This window comes from Haemaphysalis longicornis, unplaced genomic scaffold (genome assembly GCF_048455015.1).
Source record: "Haemaphysalis longicornis isolate Haplotype H1 unplaced genomic scaffold, Haemaphysalis longicornis Haplotype H1 scaffold_1, whole genome shotgun sequence".
Taxonomy (NCBI): Eukaryota; Metazoa; Arthropoda; class Arachnida; order Ixodida; family Ixodidae; genus Haemaphysalis; species Haemaphysalis longicornis.
The window spans coordinates 347,857,595-347,876,157 of record NW_027526203.1 but is presented as its reverse complement, the minus strand read 5'-3'; the positions used below and the strand labels follow the sequence as shown (position 1 = coordinate 347,876,157).

At 46.9% G+C, this 18,563-nt stretch overlaps 1 protein-coding gene across 7 annotated transcripts in view; it reads left to right on the top strand.

Moving 5' to 3' along the window:
- Positions 1–1,377: 1,377 nt before the first annotated feature.
- The window catches only part of LOC144153754 (uncharacterized), a 100,492-nt gene continuing 83,306 nt past the window's right edge, over positions 1,378–18,563 (top strand). For 4 of the 7 annotated variants that reach the window (XR_013319374.1, XM_077685476.1, XM_077685461.1 and 1 more), the window contains exons 1-2: positions 1,825–1,871; positions 2,494–2,582. Coding sequence is in view for 4 of the 7 variants with exons in the window: in XM_077685476.1 (XP_077541602.1) it covers positions 1,840–1,871; positions 2,494–2,582 (121 nt within the window). In the remaining 3 variants the exon portion in view is untranslated. Of the gene's footprint in view, positions 1,616–1,811; positions 1,872–2,493; positions 2,583–18,563 lie in introns of those variants that run through there. The other 3 variants (XM_077685470.1, XR_013319375.1, XM_077685498.1) reach the window with 3 other exon arrangements.

The window sequence follows — 18,563 nt, the reverse complement described above, 5'->3', positions numbered from 1 at the left end:
CACCACTTTGAGAGGCAACGGAGGGGTGCAAAGCTTAGGGAGGGGGATATGCCTTTGAGATATTCATTACTAGGGGAAGCTACAGCCTTGTGGACAATTTTCGTGGCTCTCGGTGTAGGCTGGGGATGACATCCCGTACACATACTTATATGTTCCTACTAATCCATCATTCTTACTGGGAATACACCCCACCATCTCGTGCCCCATCCCTCGCCTCGACTTCCTGGGAGCTCCGGCCCACCGACTGTCTCCCCCGCCGACAGCGAACATCCAGGCTGCCCGGGAAGCTCGCTGTATAAGTTCGGTCTCTCTGAGTGGGACCAACAGCGCCCTGTCAAACCTAATGTATTTTACCACAGACCGGGTCGTCGACCGAAAAGTGCGAAAAAGCTCTGATGAAATCTCTGGACACACGGCGCGTGCGTGAAACCGGTCTTCCGTTGTCAAAACGGTTACTTCAAAATTGCGAGAAAGGAACGCTTCTAGATAAGAATACACGCATCGATCACGAATTAAGCGCAATAGCATACCTTCATCTTAGATTGTTCGTAGATGATTTTACTTAGTGCGTGAAAAATTGTCGCATGGGTTCGTTCTTCGTTTGCGATTTGGGCCTTTGACGGTCTGACGATAGATTGGGCGCACTTTCAGCGGAGTTTGCGCAAACTTTCAGCGAAAGTTTTGATGTGGGAAAGCTTTCGCGCTTCTCTCAACTTTCGTTAGGAAGGGATGGTAAATTTTTATTTGTCGCACGTAAATGCATGTTTGTTCCGATGTGACGGTGAATTCGCGGATTGCGTCCCAATTTATTGGTGACTGACATCAGCAAAAATCAGTTAATCAGCGAGCCGCAAATCGTTATGTTGTCCGTGATAGGTTATTCACTTTGTACAGCACAAACGGCGAGAAAGGAACACGCAAAGGAGCTTTTGCTAGGCGTCCCGTCGCTCAGCGTCGTCTGCTGAAAATCGCAGACGACTGCCTGTGCTCGATGCAGATGCCGCGTGTTCTGTCGTCGTTTGCAGTCGTTAGCAGCAGATCAAAGAGTAGGCCTGCTGCCAATGGATGCGCACCCTGCGTAATAAGAAACTTTTGCTACGCAACCAGAGGCGAACGCAACTAGTAATCTGCAACGCTAGCTGAACCTACAGTGGCTGAACGAACGCTACGGCGGCAGCGGTGCCGCCATTACATCGCTGTGGTGGCTGTGGGTTTGTGGGCCTGTCGGCACTGTCGGTTTAGAAACGCCAGCGCCTACTTTGTTGCAAGTTTCACACCAGTAAAAATATTTTTATATCTGTTTGATGCATACTTTTTGGTTAAAATTTACACTAAACATTTTTGGTGTACTTAGTATTGTTCTCCGCTAGGTGAACTCGAAAATTTCAAAAAGTTCGCTTGGCGGCACAATCCAACGGCTTTTCCGTGCTCGTCTGCGTTCGTCTGTGGCAAGGTTCTCGCGCCTTTTCTGTGATTAGCTGTTTCGTTTCGCTGCAAAACGCGTCGAACTAAAAATAGCGCGTTGAAATGTGACTGCTGCATGTACAGCAGTAATTTCAAACTAGATGCGGCTTGTAGCGTTTTAAAGAAGCGAAATGTCGGACGACATTGGGTGGTAAGTGTTGCGTCGCTTGTGAATATTTCAAAAGTGAAGCTGTGTGAGATGTCCAGTGTGCGTAAAAAAAAAAAACAAAAAAAAAAACACGTGTGCTGTCGCGCACTGCGCGCCTCGTGGTTTAACTTCAACAAATTTCAGTGCTCAAAAACTTTGGAGGCTATTAGGTAAGCTGGTACCATCACAACGGGATCTGGCGTACAGTTTTCCACTTTGCTTCTTGCATGCCTGTATGCCAGGATATTGTGACAGATAAGTGAGTTGAAGGACTTTAGCGTACTTAGTCTAGCTGCTATCATCATAACAGCTAGACGAGCACAAAAAAAAAAAAAAAACGTGATTTGTCCACCCCGACCGGCCAAAAATTGTTTTTTTTTTTTTGCATTTCGTACTTGCATGCTTGCGAAGTTCACAAGCTTGTCGGAATCTTTTCTACACCATTGAAAGACATTGAAAAAGGAGCACGTGATCTTAGTAATAGATTCCTATACCTTAGTATATGGCCCCGCCCCCTCAGCGACCCCGATGTTTCCAAGAGGTTGAAAGAGGGAGAGGTGGTCTTGGTAATTATATCATATGCCTTAGTATACGGCCCCGCCCCCTCACTGACCCGGGTCAGAAGGGGTCAGCAGCCCCTTCAACCCAGGGTAGGGTGCCCGAATACATAAAGCCCCTCCGTACTTCATTGTCAACACCCTAGCCTGAACGGCGGCAAAAGACGAGGGACGCCGCTGCGAACGGAAGAAACCCAGCACTTGTTTGTTGCTGCTGATGTCTGCTAGACGTTTTTGTACTTGTTCAGTTTTTTGTGTTCTGGCATTAGTCTCCAAGTAGATTTGTCTCCCAGTGTTAAGGTGAACTGTTTCTTCCTTGCATAGGCGCACGGGCAAGCCTGTCCTCAATGGCAAGGTTCCCCGACGAGACACTGATGGCTGCGAGCTGTTCACCGACTACTTCACCGTTACCGGTACCGCTGTCTTTGTCTCACTCAAGTGCACGATGCATTGACTTTTGCTGCCGTTACTGCTTGGCCAGCCCCTTTTTTAGGGGAGGAGGATATGAGTGGGACGGTTGCCCTTCTCTTGAAATCCTGCCAGGTTGTTTCTTATAGGGGATTCAAAACTAAAACTCCAATGCAGCGTTCAGTGAATGCCTATGCTTTGCACCACAAGGTCAGCAGGATGTACTGTATTGATCGTGAACATAAGATTGTGGCGCTACTATCTCAACAGCCTGACAATGCCCTAAAGAGTGTAAAAAAATTTAGTATGCGGGCAGTGGGAGATCTTGTCGCATAAGTTCTGTGCATGCACAGAGCTTATGCACAGAGCTTATGCGCAGCATTACTTGGGTGCTAATATAGTGCCCGATGCGACGTTCCCCTGCATCCAGGCTCAGTAAGGTCGACATTGTACCATGCTTTGTTTCCTTTTGTATTTCCATATTCACAGTTCAAAACATGCATTGTTGCTCACTTGAAAACGTCGGGAATGTCAACTTAATCTGCAAAACCTTCATCAGAGAACTTGTTGGCTCTGGCTTATACAGGACAGAGATTGTGGAACATTCTAAAGCAGTGGGATGGCTTAAGTTATGCAAGCGTAACTCTGAAAATACTTCAGGAGGTGTTTTGCCTTCGGTGTTGCTGTGTACTAAACAATGCACTGTTGCTACCAGTGGAAGTATGCATTGGCTGTATACTTTTCTTTTTAGTGACTGTGTACTCCTAGTGATGACTTATGGCTCAGAAACTTGGCGACTCACTAAAAAAAATGATTGGATGGGTTGGTACACTATGCCTGGTAACAGCAGCAGTCATGTTTGCGCTGTTACCAGGCGTAACTCACTAAAAACCTTGAAAGAAAACAGGTGACTCCAACAAGCCACGGAAAGAATAAATTAGGAGAAATGCTTAAAGATAAGAAACAAGCATCTGGGATTTGGGAGCAAGCGTGGGTGTACGATATCCTACCTTAAATTAAGAGGATGAAGTGAAGTGGGGCTGGGAACGTAATGTGGAGAACTGGACAACCCCCCGCACGGGGCACCTTCAGCAATCTTGGTGATGGTACTGGCGATACCGCAGACCCCGAGCCCCCATACTCTTGCTGTAATCTACCGTGGCTACGAGTTGTAAGGTGAAGGGCAGAAACACGAACAGTGGCCGTCGGAGCCCAGGTCAAGCTCCGGCGGATGGACTCCCTGTCTTTCTATCAGGCAGGGAGCTCCGGGACCTCTTCAGCTATCAGGGTAAGGCTGACGAAGAAAGTTCCCTCGTCTCCCTGCTTTTTCCTATGCCGTATGGTAAATTGAAAACCCCCCTCCAACCATGATCGGACCCTGAAATGGGTCCGCACCGAAGCATCTTTACCACCTCTTCCTTCCATCAACCCCCCGAAACCCGACAACTACCCCCGCTTTTTGATAGTTGAATCTGTTGACAAATCCAAGCCTCTTTCTTCAAAATCAGTATTCCTTGTATCCATATTTCTTGAAGCTATCCTTGGCAAGAGATACAATGCTTAAAAACTAAGAACTGGTGAGATCTTAGTTGAGGTCAACACACAGCAGGAATCCACAACTGGATATCAGAGTCACACCCCACCACAGCCTCAACAGCTCCCAGGGTGTAATATCTGAGCCAGACCTCCTAACCGAGACAGAGACCGATCTGCTCGAAGGTCTAAAAGATCAAGGCGTGACAGCAGTAAGGCGCATCGTCATTAGGAGAGAAAAGAAAGAAATAGCCACCAAACACCTGATACTGACTTTTGACCGCTGCACACTGCCCGAGCATGTCAACGCAGGTTTCATTCGTTGTTCTGTCCGGCTGTACATCCCGAACCCGCGACGCTGTTTTAAGTGCCAGCGGTTCCGGCATGGTACCAACTCCTGTCGCGGCAGAACAACATGTGCCAAATGCGCCCAGCATGATCATCTCTCCGACAACTGCATTGCAACCAGCTTCACCTGCCTGAATTGCCAGGGTCCACACGCAGCATACTCCTGCGCTTGTGAAAAGTTTCAGGTAGAGAAAAAAATCATTAACGTAAAGGTAACAGAAAACATCACCTTCCCAGAGGCGCGAAAGAGGTTCGCCTCTTTCCCCCTGGGGAGGTACGCCGACGCAGCTCACCGGGGGGCGGAGCAGCGTCTGATTTCGGGGGGGACCCAGTACCGAGAGACGGACTTGGTCCCCCCCCCCCCCCCCATGGGTTGCCTCGGGCAGCCCAACCAGCCTCCGCACCGCTCACTGAGCCAGCAGCGGCTGTGGTGGCATCCATGTCCGGTAGGGATGTTGCTGCACCCACTGTTTCCTCCTCTCCACCGGCCCGAAGCACACGCGAGGGCCCGAAGGAGATGGAGACGGAGGAAACCGCAGTAGTTCCCACCCCCGCCACACCACCTCTGCCACCCGGGGCGCTCGTGACGCCCTCGGCGGTCGCGGCTCCAACAAAGGGCACTGGGCCTTCAAGGACAGGAAGGACAGGGTTGGCTGCGCACACTCTTCTGGCGGTGTGGCCATAATCGCCCGCAAATCCTTAGCATGCCCCCCTGTCACCTTGAACACCGTCCTTGTGGCTGTAGCCATCGGCACAATAATATTCAGTAGGTTGATAACGGCATGCTCCATTTACATTCCCCCTGATCTTGCACTTTCGAGCTCTGACTTTGAGGCGCTGGTCGACCAGCTGCCCGAACCATGCATCCTAACAGGCGACCTTAAAGGAGCCATGAAGAGAAAATGCAAGTTGGTTTTATTCGAAAGATTTCGTGTTTTATAGTGCCCCCAGCGCTTGTCCGGATACAAACGGTGCTTTATTCACTGAGAAATTAAACAATTTAGGTTAAAATTTTCATTTTCCCGCTCAATCGTGCGTTTTCGTGGTCCCAAGTGACATCACTGAAACCGACCGCTCTGCAGCCTAGAATACCTTTATTCACGCATCCGCCGTACAGGGTAGAGACACGTATACGCTGGCGCCGACATTTTTGGTTGCTCGCTCGCCGCCGAAGCAAGTCATTGTGTCAAAACCGCGCTAAAATTATCGCCGCAACGCGGTTTACTGAAGAAGTTTGAATCATATTGTCTGTTTCGCGTTGCTAGGTCTCGTGGGAAACGAAAAGAATAACGCGCTGAGCCCGTTGGCCCAATTGCGGCGGCACGGGACCGTTCGAAGGTTGTCTCCACCCTGTACAGCGGTGTTGGTTTGTTCCCGCGTTTCTTTACGTTCCGTAGCCTAGATGGCGCCACCATACCGTGGCAAGCGTTTGGTTTGTTTTTGCCCGCATTTAAACCTGGCTTGTTTTTGTTCTGGGAGAAAATATTCGTTCCCTGAAACAGTGCTCGCTCGACAAATGGGGTCACGTAAGACACCGTTGCTTGCGTCAATCGGCCAGTGTCGTCTGAGACAACCCCAAGCCCCGTAGTGCTGTGCAGCGAAACCAGGCATGCTGTGCGCAGTACGAACAGCAGAACGCATCAGTACTTCTATGTTTACATGTGCTTTCGTAACTTCCACGGTTTGTCCCATCATTCTTATTGCTTTGTAAAGAATGTGCCCTAAATTTAAGCGCAAATCGCTCGTTCGTCTAGTTTGTAAGTTCTACCTAATTTGCGTCTGCTTCTGCCAGCCTCCGCCAATTGCAGAGCTTAGCCCATGTGACGACATAGGTTCTGTTGCGGGAAATGAGCTGGTGGGTCGCATGACCATTCCCGTTTTTCCTAATTATGTAGCTTATTTGAGCGAAGTTTACGTTAAAAGTGGTGTCAGTATGATTCTAACGAGACAATCTTTTGAATGAACCAAACTTGTGTTTTCTCTTCATGGCTCCTTTAATGCACACAATTCTCTTTGGGGCTCTTCTCGCACGGATGCCCGAGGCCGCCTGATAGAGAAGTTTTTAACATCCTCTGGAGCATGCCTTTTCAACAAGAAACAGCCTACATACCATAACATAGAACACAACACATACTCATATCTTGATTTGGCTGTTGACTCCGCAGTTCTCTTTCCTTGGGGCGTGGTTACGGACCCATATGGTAATGACCACTTTCCCACCTCACTAACATGTATCGGTAAAGGCCCATGCAGTCCATCTTCCCAAAACAGGTTCAATGAAGCAAGAGCTAACTGGAACACATGTACAGAGACATCCAAAGTGCACTACACATTGAAGAAGCTACCCAACTCCTCACGGCGCACATCCTCGCCGCCGCCGAAAAGTCCATTCCCCACGCCTCTGGTGCCCCGCGCAACCAGAGGAGGCCGTGGTGGAATGAAGACTGTAGGCGGGCGCGAGAGGCCCAGAGCAAGGGGTGGGGTATCCTTCGGGTACCGTATTTTCCGGTCTATAAGTCGCACTTTTGTATAAGTCGCACCCCCTCAAAACTGCAGTTTAAAAAAAAAAACATATAAGTCGCACCGGTTTATAAGACGCACCGGCATACAAAACGCACTCAATCAGGTAAACTCATAGAAGACCAGTCCGTCAGAAAGTGTGGAGAAAGTAGGTAATTGCAGCGGCCGCCGCCTCTGAACGCAACCCCCAGTAAGCAGTACTCGACACGTGCATCTACCATCCAAAGTCTAGACAGAACTAACTTCTCAAAAATGGTTTAATGATACACACAGAAGGCACGTACTTACAGACAGTGTTTAGGCAAAACCATCCAAACCTTCTTCCTCCAACTCGCCAACAAATAATTCATTCATTTAGACCATAGAGCTGTATCTCAACACGCGCTGACCTCACGCAGCACAAAGGCACATTTTCGAGCGCGGACGACGCACGGCCACCATGTACCAAATTTATTCCATACATAGGTTGCACCGGTAGATAAGACGCACCAACAAAAATTTCAAAAAAAAACGCGACTTATACACCGGAAAATACGGTAACCTCATTTTGTTCAAACGGGCCAGGGCGTTAGGAAAACGTGTGCGTTGTGAGGCAAAATGAGAGAGATGGCGTTCCTTCATAACATCAATAAACTCCCGCACAGACACACGAAAAGTATGGACAAGAATACCCAAACTCAAAGGACAACATACACACAGCCTGCCTCTGGTCAGCACAACAGGGGACACACTCGAAGACCAGGCTGACACACTCGCACAACACTTCCAAGACGTGTCCAGTTCAGCACACTACACAAACACTCATGAAACACAAACAAACGATCGAAAAGAAGCCTATACTAGATAACAATAGGTCAACATCTTCTTATAACTCACAGTTTTCACTGCATGAGCTGAGGGCTGCTTTAAGCTTGTGTAAACCCTCAGCTCCAGGCCCAGACATCACATATACAATGATACAACACCTACACGCAAACACACTTGAAGCACTTCTACATCTATATAATAAAATGTGGCTTTTGGGGCACATCCCATATTCTTGGAAGGAGGCCATAGTAGTGGCTTTCTTGAAGGAGGAAAAGGACCCGTCGTCCCCCTCAAGTTACCGTCCTATAGCCCTGACGAGCTGCCTGTACATGCTTCTAGAGAAGATGATAAATCGCAGGCTCGTGTACTTCCTCGAGTACAACGGTCTTCTCGAGAGCTGCCAGGCAGGCTTCAGGGCGGGGCGATCCACGAACGATCAACTCGTATTTCTTGAATCATATATAAAGGATGCCTTCGTGCATAAACAGTATTGCGTAACTGTGTTTTTCGACCTCGAGAAGGCCTACAACACCGCTTGGCGTTATGGGATCCTTAGTGACATCAAATCATTCGGTGTCTCGGGTAACATGTTAAACACTCTTGTTAGTTACTTGTCGGAAAGAACATTTCCAGTAAGAGTTGGTTGTGCACTCTCAAAGGTTTACGTGCAAGAAAATGGCGTGCTGCAAGGTGGCGTGTTGAGCTGCACCCTCTTCATAGTTAAGATGAACTGTCTTGGAAAGGCATTGCCACCTACAATCTCTTATTCCATGTATGTAGACGACGTCCAGATATCTTATAAATCATGTAATATGTCCATCTGCGAACGTCAAGTCCAGCTTGGTGTCAAAAAACTTTCCAGCTGGGCTGACAAGAATGGTTTTAAAATTAATCCCGGAAAGAGCTCCTGCGTTGTGTTCTCCAGGAAGCGTGGGGTCCACCCGGACCCAGACATCACTCTTGAGAACGTGCAGATTCCTGTGAACAAGGAGCCTTAGGTGTTGTGTTTGACCACAAACTCACATTCATTCCCCACGTCAAGGAACTCAAACATAAATGTCTCAAAAAAATGAATATCCTTAAGGTTCTCTCCCACCAATCCTATAGTTCTGACAAAGAACTCCTGCTGCGCTTGTATACTGCTTTGGTTGGGTCTCGTTTGGACTATGGCAGTGTGGTGTATGGGTCGGCGACTAAGGCAGCGTTGCGAATGCTTGACCCAGTGTTACACTTGGGGCTTCGTCTTGCGTCGGGTGCACGGGTCGGGTGCTTTTCGCACTAGTCCGGTACAAAGTCTGTATGTCGAGTGTAACAAGTGGAGCCTTGAGAACCAACGGACGTACATGGACTTTCTTTATGCTTTTAAAATTTCATCGCTGAATAACCATCCTTTTTATCCAGTCTTTAACAATACATCCACATCTCTGCTGTTTGTAAATCGCCCATCCGTTACTCTGCCCTTTTCACTTAGAGTGAGAAGCAACCTTGGATCTCAGCACTTTGGTTTTAGATGTGTACAGATCATCTTTTACAGACATTTTACCTCCTTGGAAAGTTCGCCCTGTGTCCTGCGACCTTTCTTTCATGAAACTTGACAAAAATCGGGTACCACGAGCTGCAGTACTGCAGCACTTTCTGTCTCTGCAGTTTAAATACCCATGTGCAGAATTCTATAGTGACGCTTCTAAAACCTCCACTATGGTGTCCTGCGCTGCTCATGGTCCGAATTTCAATGCAACCAGAACCATGAGCGTACACACAACCATTTTTTCAGCAGAAACATATGGAATTTTACTCATCGTACAGCACATTCTTGAAAATCAAATTCCCAATTCCGTCATCTATACAGATTCCTTGAGTGTTGTTCGTGCACTATCATCGCACAAGCCCCCCCAAAACCACATAGTTAATCTTGTATTCAACACTATCATGTCTGTGTATGCGCAAAAGCATGAGTTGCTCCTCTGCTGGGTCCCAGGACACGCTGGGATCGGTGGGAACGAGTTGGCAGACAAAAGGGCCGCTGCTGCTGCGCAGACATAACCACCATACCATATTCAGACCTCAAGCCACACATAAGACAACACTTGCGTAGAACATGGCAAACACACTGGAGTGAGCAGACAGATAACAAGTTACACGTTATAAAACCACGCTTGGGACCATACACCACTGACACACGCAACAGACACACGGAAGTCGCCTTGGCTAGGCTACGGATAGGGCACACCCATGCAACGCACTCGTATCTGCTCACAGGATCGTCAAGACCCCAGTGCAGGATATGCGGAGAGGCCCTATCCGTAGTTCACATACTCATACCGTAGTTCACATACCCGCGAGCACAAGGTCGTGGGTTCGATTCTTGGCCTTAGCGGCCGCTTTTCTGATGGAGGCGAAAAGCAAATACGCCCGTGTGTACGAGATTTCGGTGCACGTTAAAGATACCCAGGTGGTCAAAATTAATCCGGAGCCCTACACTACGGCACGCCTTATCGCCTGCGTTGCGTCGGCGTGTTAAACCCCACAATCAATCAACTTCACACAACGCGACGCAAACACTTCCCACAACGATACAGACTACACGTCCCTCTACACCTAGCGTTTTTCTTGTCTGACGATCCCATGTTTCCTATCAAGTGTGTTTTTAAATATTTAGAAGTTAAATTTTTAGACCTCCTTTCGTACCACGCATGATCACTCCCTGGCCCTATACACCATCCATGCTCATTGTCGTTTTCTGATTTTACTTCTGTTTTTTCTGTCTTAGTGTTTAAGATTTCACCTCTCATATATAACCATTGTTTTGGCACTCTTTGCCCCAGTTGGCCTTGCGCCATTAACATCCAACCATCCTCATCATCAGAACCGGACAACCGGTGGGGCACAGTGGCGTAACTAAGGTGGGGCAGGGGGGTCAAGTGCCCCGGGCGCCACTTGGGAGGGGGCGCCGAACCGAGTCTGCTCAACTTGTGCCCAAGGGGGAAAAAATGGCAGCGGGGCCATTTTTCAGTAGCAGGGCGACGCAGCTGGAGAAGTCACTGTTGGAGAGAGTTCTTGTTTGGGTTTATTGGTACGGCATTGTAACACAAGGATAGCGCTGCGGAAGGCGAGGACGATGAGGGGACCCACAAGAGGCGCAAGGCGCCCCCTGTATCCCTCGGCAAAGCGCCCCGGGAGTGTCCCCCCTCTCTTCGTCCTTGCCTTCCGCAGCACTATCCTTGTGTTACAATGCCGCTGTTCAATCAGTTAAACTGTTCTCCTCTTCAGGAAGCGCCGTACACATATATGAATAATTAGGTATGCCCGGATGAGGGGGTTTGAAGGGCAACGCGGGATGATATCCAATGCGCTTGTGTGCGTGCTGCATGCATGTGTTTTCATGTGTTCTCGTTTGTATTCTAGCAGCGGCAAGAGGGGGGGGGGGGGGTGCTTAGAATTTGCGCCCTTATATTTCGATTAGCCCTTTGCAGGCATTCTTACAAGGCGAGGTGAACAACGTGCAGGGAATTGTAGAGATCCTGGTATCTAAAAGTCGCGGTGCCTATTGTTATCAAGTAAGATGATGATGTTTGGAGTTTAATGGCGCAAGGCCGACTAAGGGCAAAGAGCGCCAAACAATCAAGTAAGAGTCGAAAACGTAGTGCAAGGGTCAAAGCGGTAATGCCAGTCAGTAGGTACCTTGAAGACATACTTGAAGTTTTCCAGTTTATGGCAAGTAACGACAAAGAAACGAGTGAAACCAGAAGTGAACGCACACTAGCTAGTGCACCAGCGGATGTGAAGTTATGATTTTTTTTATTTAGCTCGGCTTTTGGAACAAGATACTGGTTCAAATAGATCGTATTTGGAGGCTGCAAGACTCAAAAATGAAGTTTTACGAGGTTGCTTCAGACATTAACGCTTTTAGAGAACAGTTTCATGACGAAAGAGAAGCGCTGGTGAGTGAGCCACTCGATGAAGGGCTTGGTCTCTGTTAGTCGAGGCATGTCAATATGTGAAAGGCGTTCGAGGCGGGGGGGGGGGGGGAAAAACAAAAAAAAAAAAACAGATGACTGGTGAAAAGTCGAAAGCAGAAGCGTGAACGCCTAGGAAGAATATACAAAGGGCCATGAAATCGACACTCGACCGTCGTCATTCTGAAATAGACGAGAGGTTTACTCGCCTGCAGGATACCGATGCCAAGTTTTGCTTTCTCCTGGACAAAAACAAGCTGTGCTACGCTGACGACGAGAACAAGTACAAATTATTACACCTTTGGCGAGTTTTATCGTTCCGACGGTAGCGCGCAGGACCTCTATGAAGAGACTTTAGATTGCTCACTGCTGTTTTCACGTGTTGACCGGAGATTATCAAAACCTGAACAACCTCTGAAATTTATTGTACAGTATGGGAATGATAACGTATTTCCCAACCTTCGCGTCGCGATTGAGATGAAGTTAGTCATATCCGTTTTCATCGCTGGCTATCAAGAGACCTTCAGCAAGCTAAAATTAACTTTCCATTTTGCGGGCCACAAGGGCCCACGACAGACTTTCTTATGTTGCTCTGCTGAGTGCGGAAAGAGAAGAAACTACAAAAACAAGCTTTGATGACATTATTGAACAGTTTTCGTTATCGAAAGCAAGAAAAGTAGTGCTCTAGTTTTTACGGAATCCGTAGTGTATAGTATTTTTCATATTATTAATTTTTCATATTTCATGTTAATAATAACCAACTGATCTAATTAAAGCATTTCAAACTCAAAGAATGCGTTTCTCGACAACTTTTTCACGATGAACATCAACACTGGCATCTCAAGAGGCAATGATATTCTACCAGGAGACAACAGTGATTGCAGGAACGAGTTTTTGAATGCATCATTAGCATTGATAACAAAATATGCGCATTGTATGCAGATTTGAAGTATGTCTGAGCAATCCGTTTAACGGTAAGGCAGCGAAAAATGATAACAATTCTGTGTAAATGCGTACTTGCTCGTTTTCTTCTGTGTGCTTGTACATAATTTATGAGCATCGCCTTATACGTGTCATGCGACACCAGAACAGCTGACCAGCAAGCTCCATTTCTTCTTTCACTTTTTTTTCTACGCAGTGTCTAGAGTTAACTCCGAGAGAACCCAAAATTGAAGACAAAAGTTTTTTTCCTACGAAACTTTTAGCCATTGTCTACAGTTACGTCAGACGGAACCCAAGATTGCAAATTAAAGTCACACTCGACGTAACTTCACTCAATGATTTGAGTATACGTCCGGCGTAGCCAGGCATTTCACAGTGAAAAATCAGAGTGCGAAATACAAATTAAAACGAACACATCGGTCGTATGGAACACTACGTTGGCGACCCGGAATATCACAAAGGAGCAGAGGACGCCGCACCTTGTTGTCGGCACCCGATAAAAAGGGAGGGGCGGCAGTGTCGTTGCATTACCTCCTAGGCAGTAATGGTTGTACACCTTTCTCTCAAACAGGAGTGGCAGCTCTTTCCTCTTTCCTTCCAAAGTTTAAAACGAGTTCCCGCTGCAAGTTCATTGCCAAAGGAACGCGTTCCAGTTACATTTCCAACATTGAAACATGTCGCTACATTAGCTTTACATTTGATTTTTCTTAATTAAAATGTACTGTCAGATAATCGTGAGGTGAAATAAAGTGAGCAATTTAAAATTCACATAGAACTACGTATATTATATGAATATAAACACCGCCGGAAGCAGATTATCTGGTGACAAAAGAACCAAAACAAACGTGCCCAAATGAATGTTTTGAGGGAGCACCCGACATACTCCAGACATGTCCAACTGCAACTTCCTACGCGGCAGACCGGCATGCCGGCATGGGGGAAGGAAACTACAGGAGGGACCGTAACGGGAAAACTTGGAAGCCTACCCAGCTCCCTGTTCTGTGGCCTAGTCATAAAATTCAACGGGGAACTCACGAAAAAAAAAAAACGCAATATAGTCAAGTGGCAGGCAAGCGGTGGTAGTTTTTTGCGCCTCACGCGGTCGCCAATCCTACGTGTATATTATGAGCCACATACGTGCGTGCGACTTCAATGCCGTGTGCGACGTGCGCTGCGCGGCTTGTAAATTTGAGACGCGCAGATGAACATGCCGACCAAGTGGTCGTAAGCACCTGTCCAATACTTTCGCACCGCGCCTTGGCCATAAAGTGTTTTGCGCCGACGCGTTCTAAAGTCAATAATGACAGAGGAGGACATCCGGGCCTTTTATATTGATTTGATTTGATTTCTTAAAACATACCACACTTGTATAGATTGTTCAATAGCCACTGGACGCAATAGCGACCTGTTTCTGCTCAGGTCATCTTCTAAGTAACTAACCTTCGATTGCCAAGACCGCAGGCAGTCCTGAACTCACCGCAGTCTGTCCCGGCTGCAATCCGGCATTCGTTTTTCACATATATTCCTATATCGCGATTTAAAGTAAAGGGGCACCAATGCACGTGTCTCATTTGCATTTTCACCTGCCGTTGACACAAGGCCGTGTGCACCAGGTGCAGCCAGGTCCGGCTCGCTGCGGGGTTATTCTTCTGCCTTTGACCTTCAAAGAAGCGCGTTCCGTGGAAGGGTGGATAAATTTGGCAGCCTATAGGAAGAGAAACACAGCAGCGGTTTGTGGCTTTTTATACTAGCTTCAGCGCCCCAAGGCCTTGGCGTCAGAAGCATTTAAATCCTATAGCTACGGCACGTTTACAGAAGGAACGCAGTTGTTCCCTCGCTGTGACTTCGTAAGCCTAACGAGTTACCATTACTGTCCCACCGGCCCTAATGGAATGGTAGCGTTCCTCCGTTCTTCCCAAAAGCTAACACCGTTCCAGGAACACCGTTATGTACAACAGTGAGGGGCACCAGCGCTGCCGACTTTCTTCATCCCCCGTCCCAGCGTGTTAGCACCAGCCGGGGCAGACAGCATTGTAGCAGCTTCCTCAAAAAAATGCGCATCAGGTTCGCCGACAAGTAGAGGAACAAATCAAAAGATCACCACATAACTACGCACTTTAATATAAAGTTTATTTTGTGCTTTACAATCTACCGCGTGCCCACCTATGTATTTTCCGTAGAGCATATACGCCAACATATAGTTTCGTACTAATATACAGATTTATTATGGAACTCTATGAACGCAAAAAATAAAGCTTGGAATGTTCGTAATTGCCGGACAAAAAATGCCTGCGAACCATTTCCTTCAAGACAACATTTCAGCTTTATACCTCACTGGCTATCGTTTTACTGACTGCATGTAAAGCGACTGCATGCGCCAGAATTAAATATGGCGTAACAACCACCCCCGTCTACCTATAATAGTTGCCGCTTTCATAAAATACATTTTTCTTTAGTTAGCCAGCTGTAATTAAATTTTTTGAGATTTGTTGTTTCCTTGAAGAATAAGAGAACCAAGGCATTCCCTCCTCTAACCCTCATCAATTATTAATTGCATTTGTTAAAAACTCTTGGCCCACGTAAACTTTGTTTTCGGCGCGAGCTGCAGACGATGAACTCAAACTCCGCTGCCCTCGACAAGAGGTTCTATTTTGTAATTCCCGACTTCTCCTTTCCTTTCATATGTTGGATACGAAAAGAAGTGTACGTGCATTTGTATAAAAAAATTTTTAAGAGAGAACTCCAATGACCCAGGTGGAATTCTAACGCACATCGCCTCATTGTACGGCTGCAAATATACGCTCCAAACCGCTCGACCAAAGGGGAATTTTTCTCATTATTGCATGAAAAACTAGTCCTAAAATCTCGCCCTATCTACGACGACAGGATGAACCGACGTAAGCGTTTCAACTATATTTACCAATTCCGCACCGGTTCGGCCGTATATCAGCAAAATTCGTGTTGTTTGCCAATTTGACGTCACGTATCGTACAACGGACCCTTGCAATAATGTTGCGTAGATTTGATTGAACCTGATGGTATTTAGTTCCGACAGCTGTAAACGTTTTTTCAGTGATTACCTTACGTCGAACGACGGTTTAATTTCATTTCGGACTGAAATTTTTACTGTGGCATACGTCGGACGTCACTTCAATTTCATTTACAGGCTGTTAAGCCGGAGGTAACTCAAAACACGTACTGGCATAAAGTTCCATCCCACATAATTTTAATTTTCAATTTTGGGTATTGGCTGAAAGTTCTGTCGGTTGTAGGTGGTGGTGGTGGTGGTGAAAAACTTTCTTCACTGAGCTCAAGGGGTAGGGAAAGGGGTGTGGTCAGCCTCCTTCGTCCAGGAGGCCGCGGGCCTGCGCTGCATCCGTGGCTCGTTGCACCAGCGCGAGTTGACGCTCCGGCGCCGAGCTGGTCAGCGCAGACTCCCACTGCTCATGGGGATGGGGATGGGATGGGGTGAGGGTGGTGGGGACAGGAGTATACTAGGTGGTAAGTTGAGAGTGGGATGTCACACTGTGGGCAATTGTAGGGGAACAGAGATGGGGAGATGTGGGACAGGATGGTGTGGTTGTAGTATGTCTCGGTTTGCAGTCGCCGGTAGATATACGCTTGATGGTTGGAAATTTAATTTTATATATTTTTTGGTTCATCAGACATAACTCTAAATAATATCCTAAAGTTCCGTAGGACATAACTATAGTTTTCAATTTTAGTTTCGGTCGGACGTACCTCTAGACACTGCGGTTTTTCTTTCCTTGCGGACAACTGGCGTATGGTACGATGCATGCATGCACTGTAGTGATCAATCAATCAAGTAAGCGCTCATTCGCTTGCCCAAAACATCCAAATGGCCGTTTTCGCACATAGATGATGGTGATGATGATATAATAATAATAATAATCCAATCATTATCATCGTGTGGGGCGCGAAAATATATTTGCCATGGGCGCCGTCCTATCTAGTTACACCACTGGTGGGCCACCAGGGTAAATAGACGAAGCCTGATAACTTGATGCAGAGATGAAATGAGGAAATTTAGTGGCAAAGAATGGATTCAGTCAGTGCAGGCATAGGCGTGCGCAGAGTTCTCAATTTGGGGGGGCAAAGTCTTACCGCTGCGCCCCCCCCCCCCCCCCCCCCCCCCCCAGAGCAACTCCCGACCTCTTCTCACTGAAGGCCTTGCGGTGCGAACGCAGTGCAAAGAGGGATGGTTATAAAATTTTTATTTCAATGTGATGGAATTGCAACACACAAAATATTTCTGAGCAGAAATTTTACTTTCATGTGTTACATCGGCAAGGCATGGGGCAAATTTGGCGCCCCCTTCAGATGATTAGGGGGGGCGGCCGCCCCCCCTGCCCCCCCTGTGCGCACGCCTATGAGTGCAGGTGCAGGACAGGCAATCATAACAGGGAACAATCCTGCCCTTTCCAACTGACTTGTCCCCATTGCAATGGGGACAAGGCAGTTGGAGAGGCCTTCATCCTGCAGTGGACATAAAACAGGCTGATGATTACAATAATCGCTAGTCCCAATTTGGGGCTGTAGCAGGGTGTGGTAAACAAAAACAGTGTTTGCCAATCGATGTTTAAACTATGCTAGTGCCTGTTGTTTTCAGTAGTAGTGCTGTCAAGGTTATTGTCTTCTATATCGTGCAGCAAAATGGATACTCAGCTTTGTTTTTTGGCAGAAAAAAGCAGAGTGAACTTAGCTTGATTGATTGATTGATTGATTGATTGATTGATTGATTGATAGTAGGGTTTAACGCGCCGACGTAACGCAGGCGATGAGGTGCGCCGTAGTGGAGGGCTCCGGACTAATTTTGACCACCTCGGGATCTTTAACGTGCGCCGAAATCTTGTACACACGGGTGTTTTAGCTTTTCGCCTCCATCAGAAAACCGGCCGCCGCGGCCGTGAACTTAGCTTGTTGTAACCGGAAAAAGTATAGTATTATCGTAACTACAAGGTTTTGATTAAATGTTATCGTTTTCAATATAAACAACAAATCGAAAGTCATTTTGCAGCAGTGTTCTTTTTATTCTTTCTTCAGAAAGAAGTTCGGCCATATCTTTGAAAGTGGACAAGCTGTCTTAACACATTTCAACGTTAATACTGCTATGAGTATCCCTGGTTACGTTTCAGCAAGTTACTAACAGTTTCACTACTGCAAGGTGAATATCTGAGCGAGAATTTAAAAAATAAACCTGATTTAGCAATTGCAGTGCCTTGATTTCAGCTTATGTGAATGTTTCAGTTAGGGTGTCGGGGCGGGACAGAAACCGGAACCGAAAAATGATATTTTTTGGCCGGAACGACAACGTAAACAAAACATTATTTATTATTTCGTTCAGGAGCTAAACCGAGAAAAGTTCATTTCGGTTTGTGGTTTGATCGGAAAGTTTGGGTATTTCAGCATTCACTCACACTTCCGTGCAGCGAGATGGAAAATTGCATTTGGTTCACTTGCATAAAATCGTCTTTTGTCTCCCTGATGCCCTCTTTCCTTCAGCGGGCTTGCTGCCTCATGAATTATTTAATTAATTCATTCATTCATTACTGCTTGCTTCCATTCTTTCTCCTTCTGTCTCATTGGTCAGTGCCTCGCCACGTGATGCCACGTGCAGCTGGCTGCGAATCAAATGTTCGCAACCGTGTTTATTTACTTGTTAATTATTACCATACCTCGATTCTCCGTGACACATTGTTGTAGGGGGTGTTATGCATGAACAAACACAAATTCAGGAACATGCATCATAATAAAGAAGAAAAAAGAAAAGGAAATGTTTGGCGTGGTTACTGTAGTGTACACAAATTGCTGCAAGCACAGCAGCACACTCAATGAAAGCAGATACTAGTCATGTTGCGC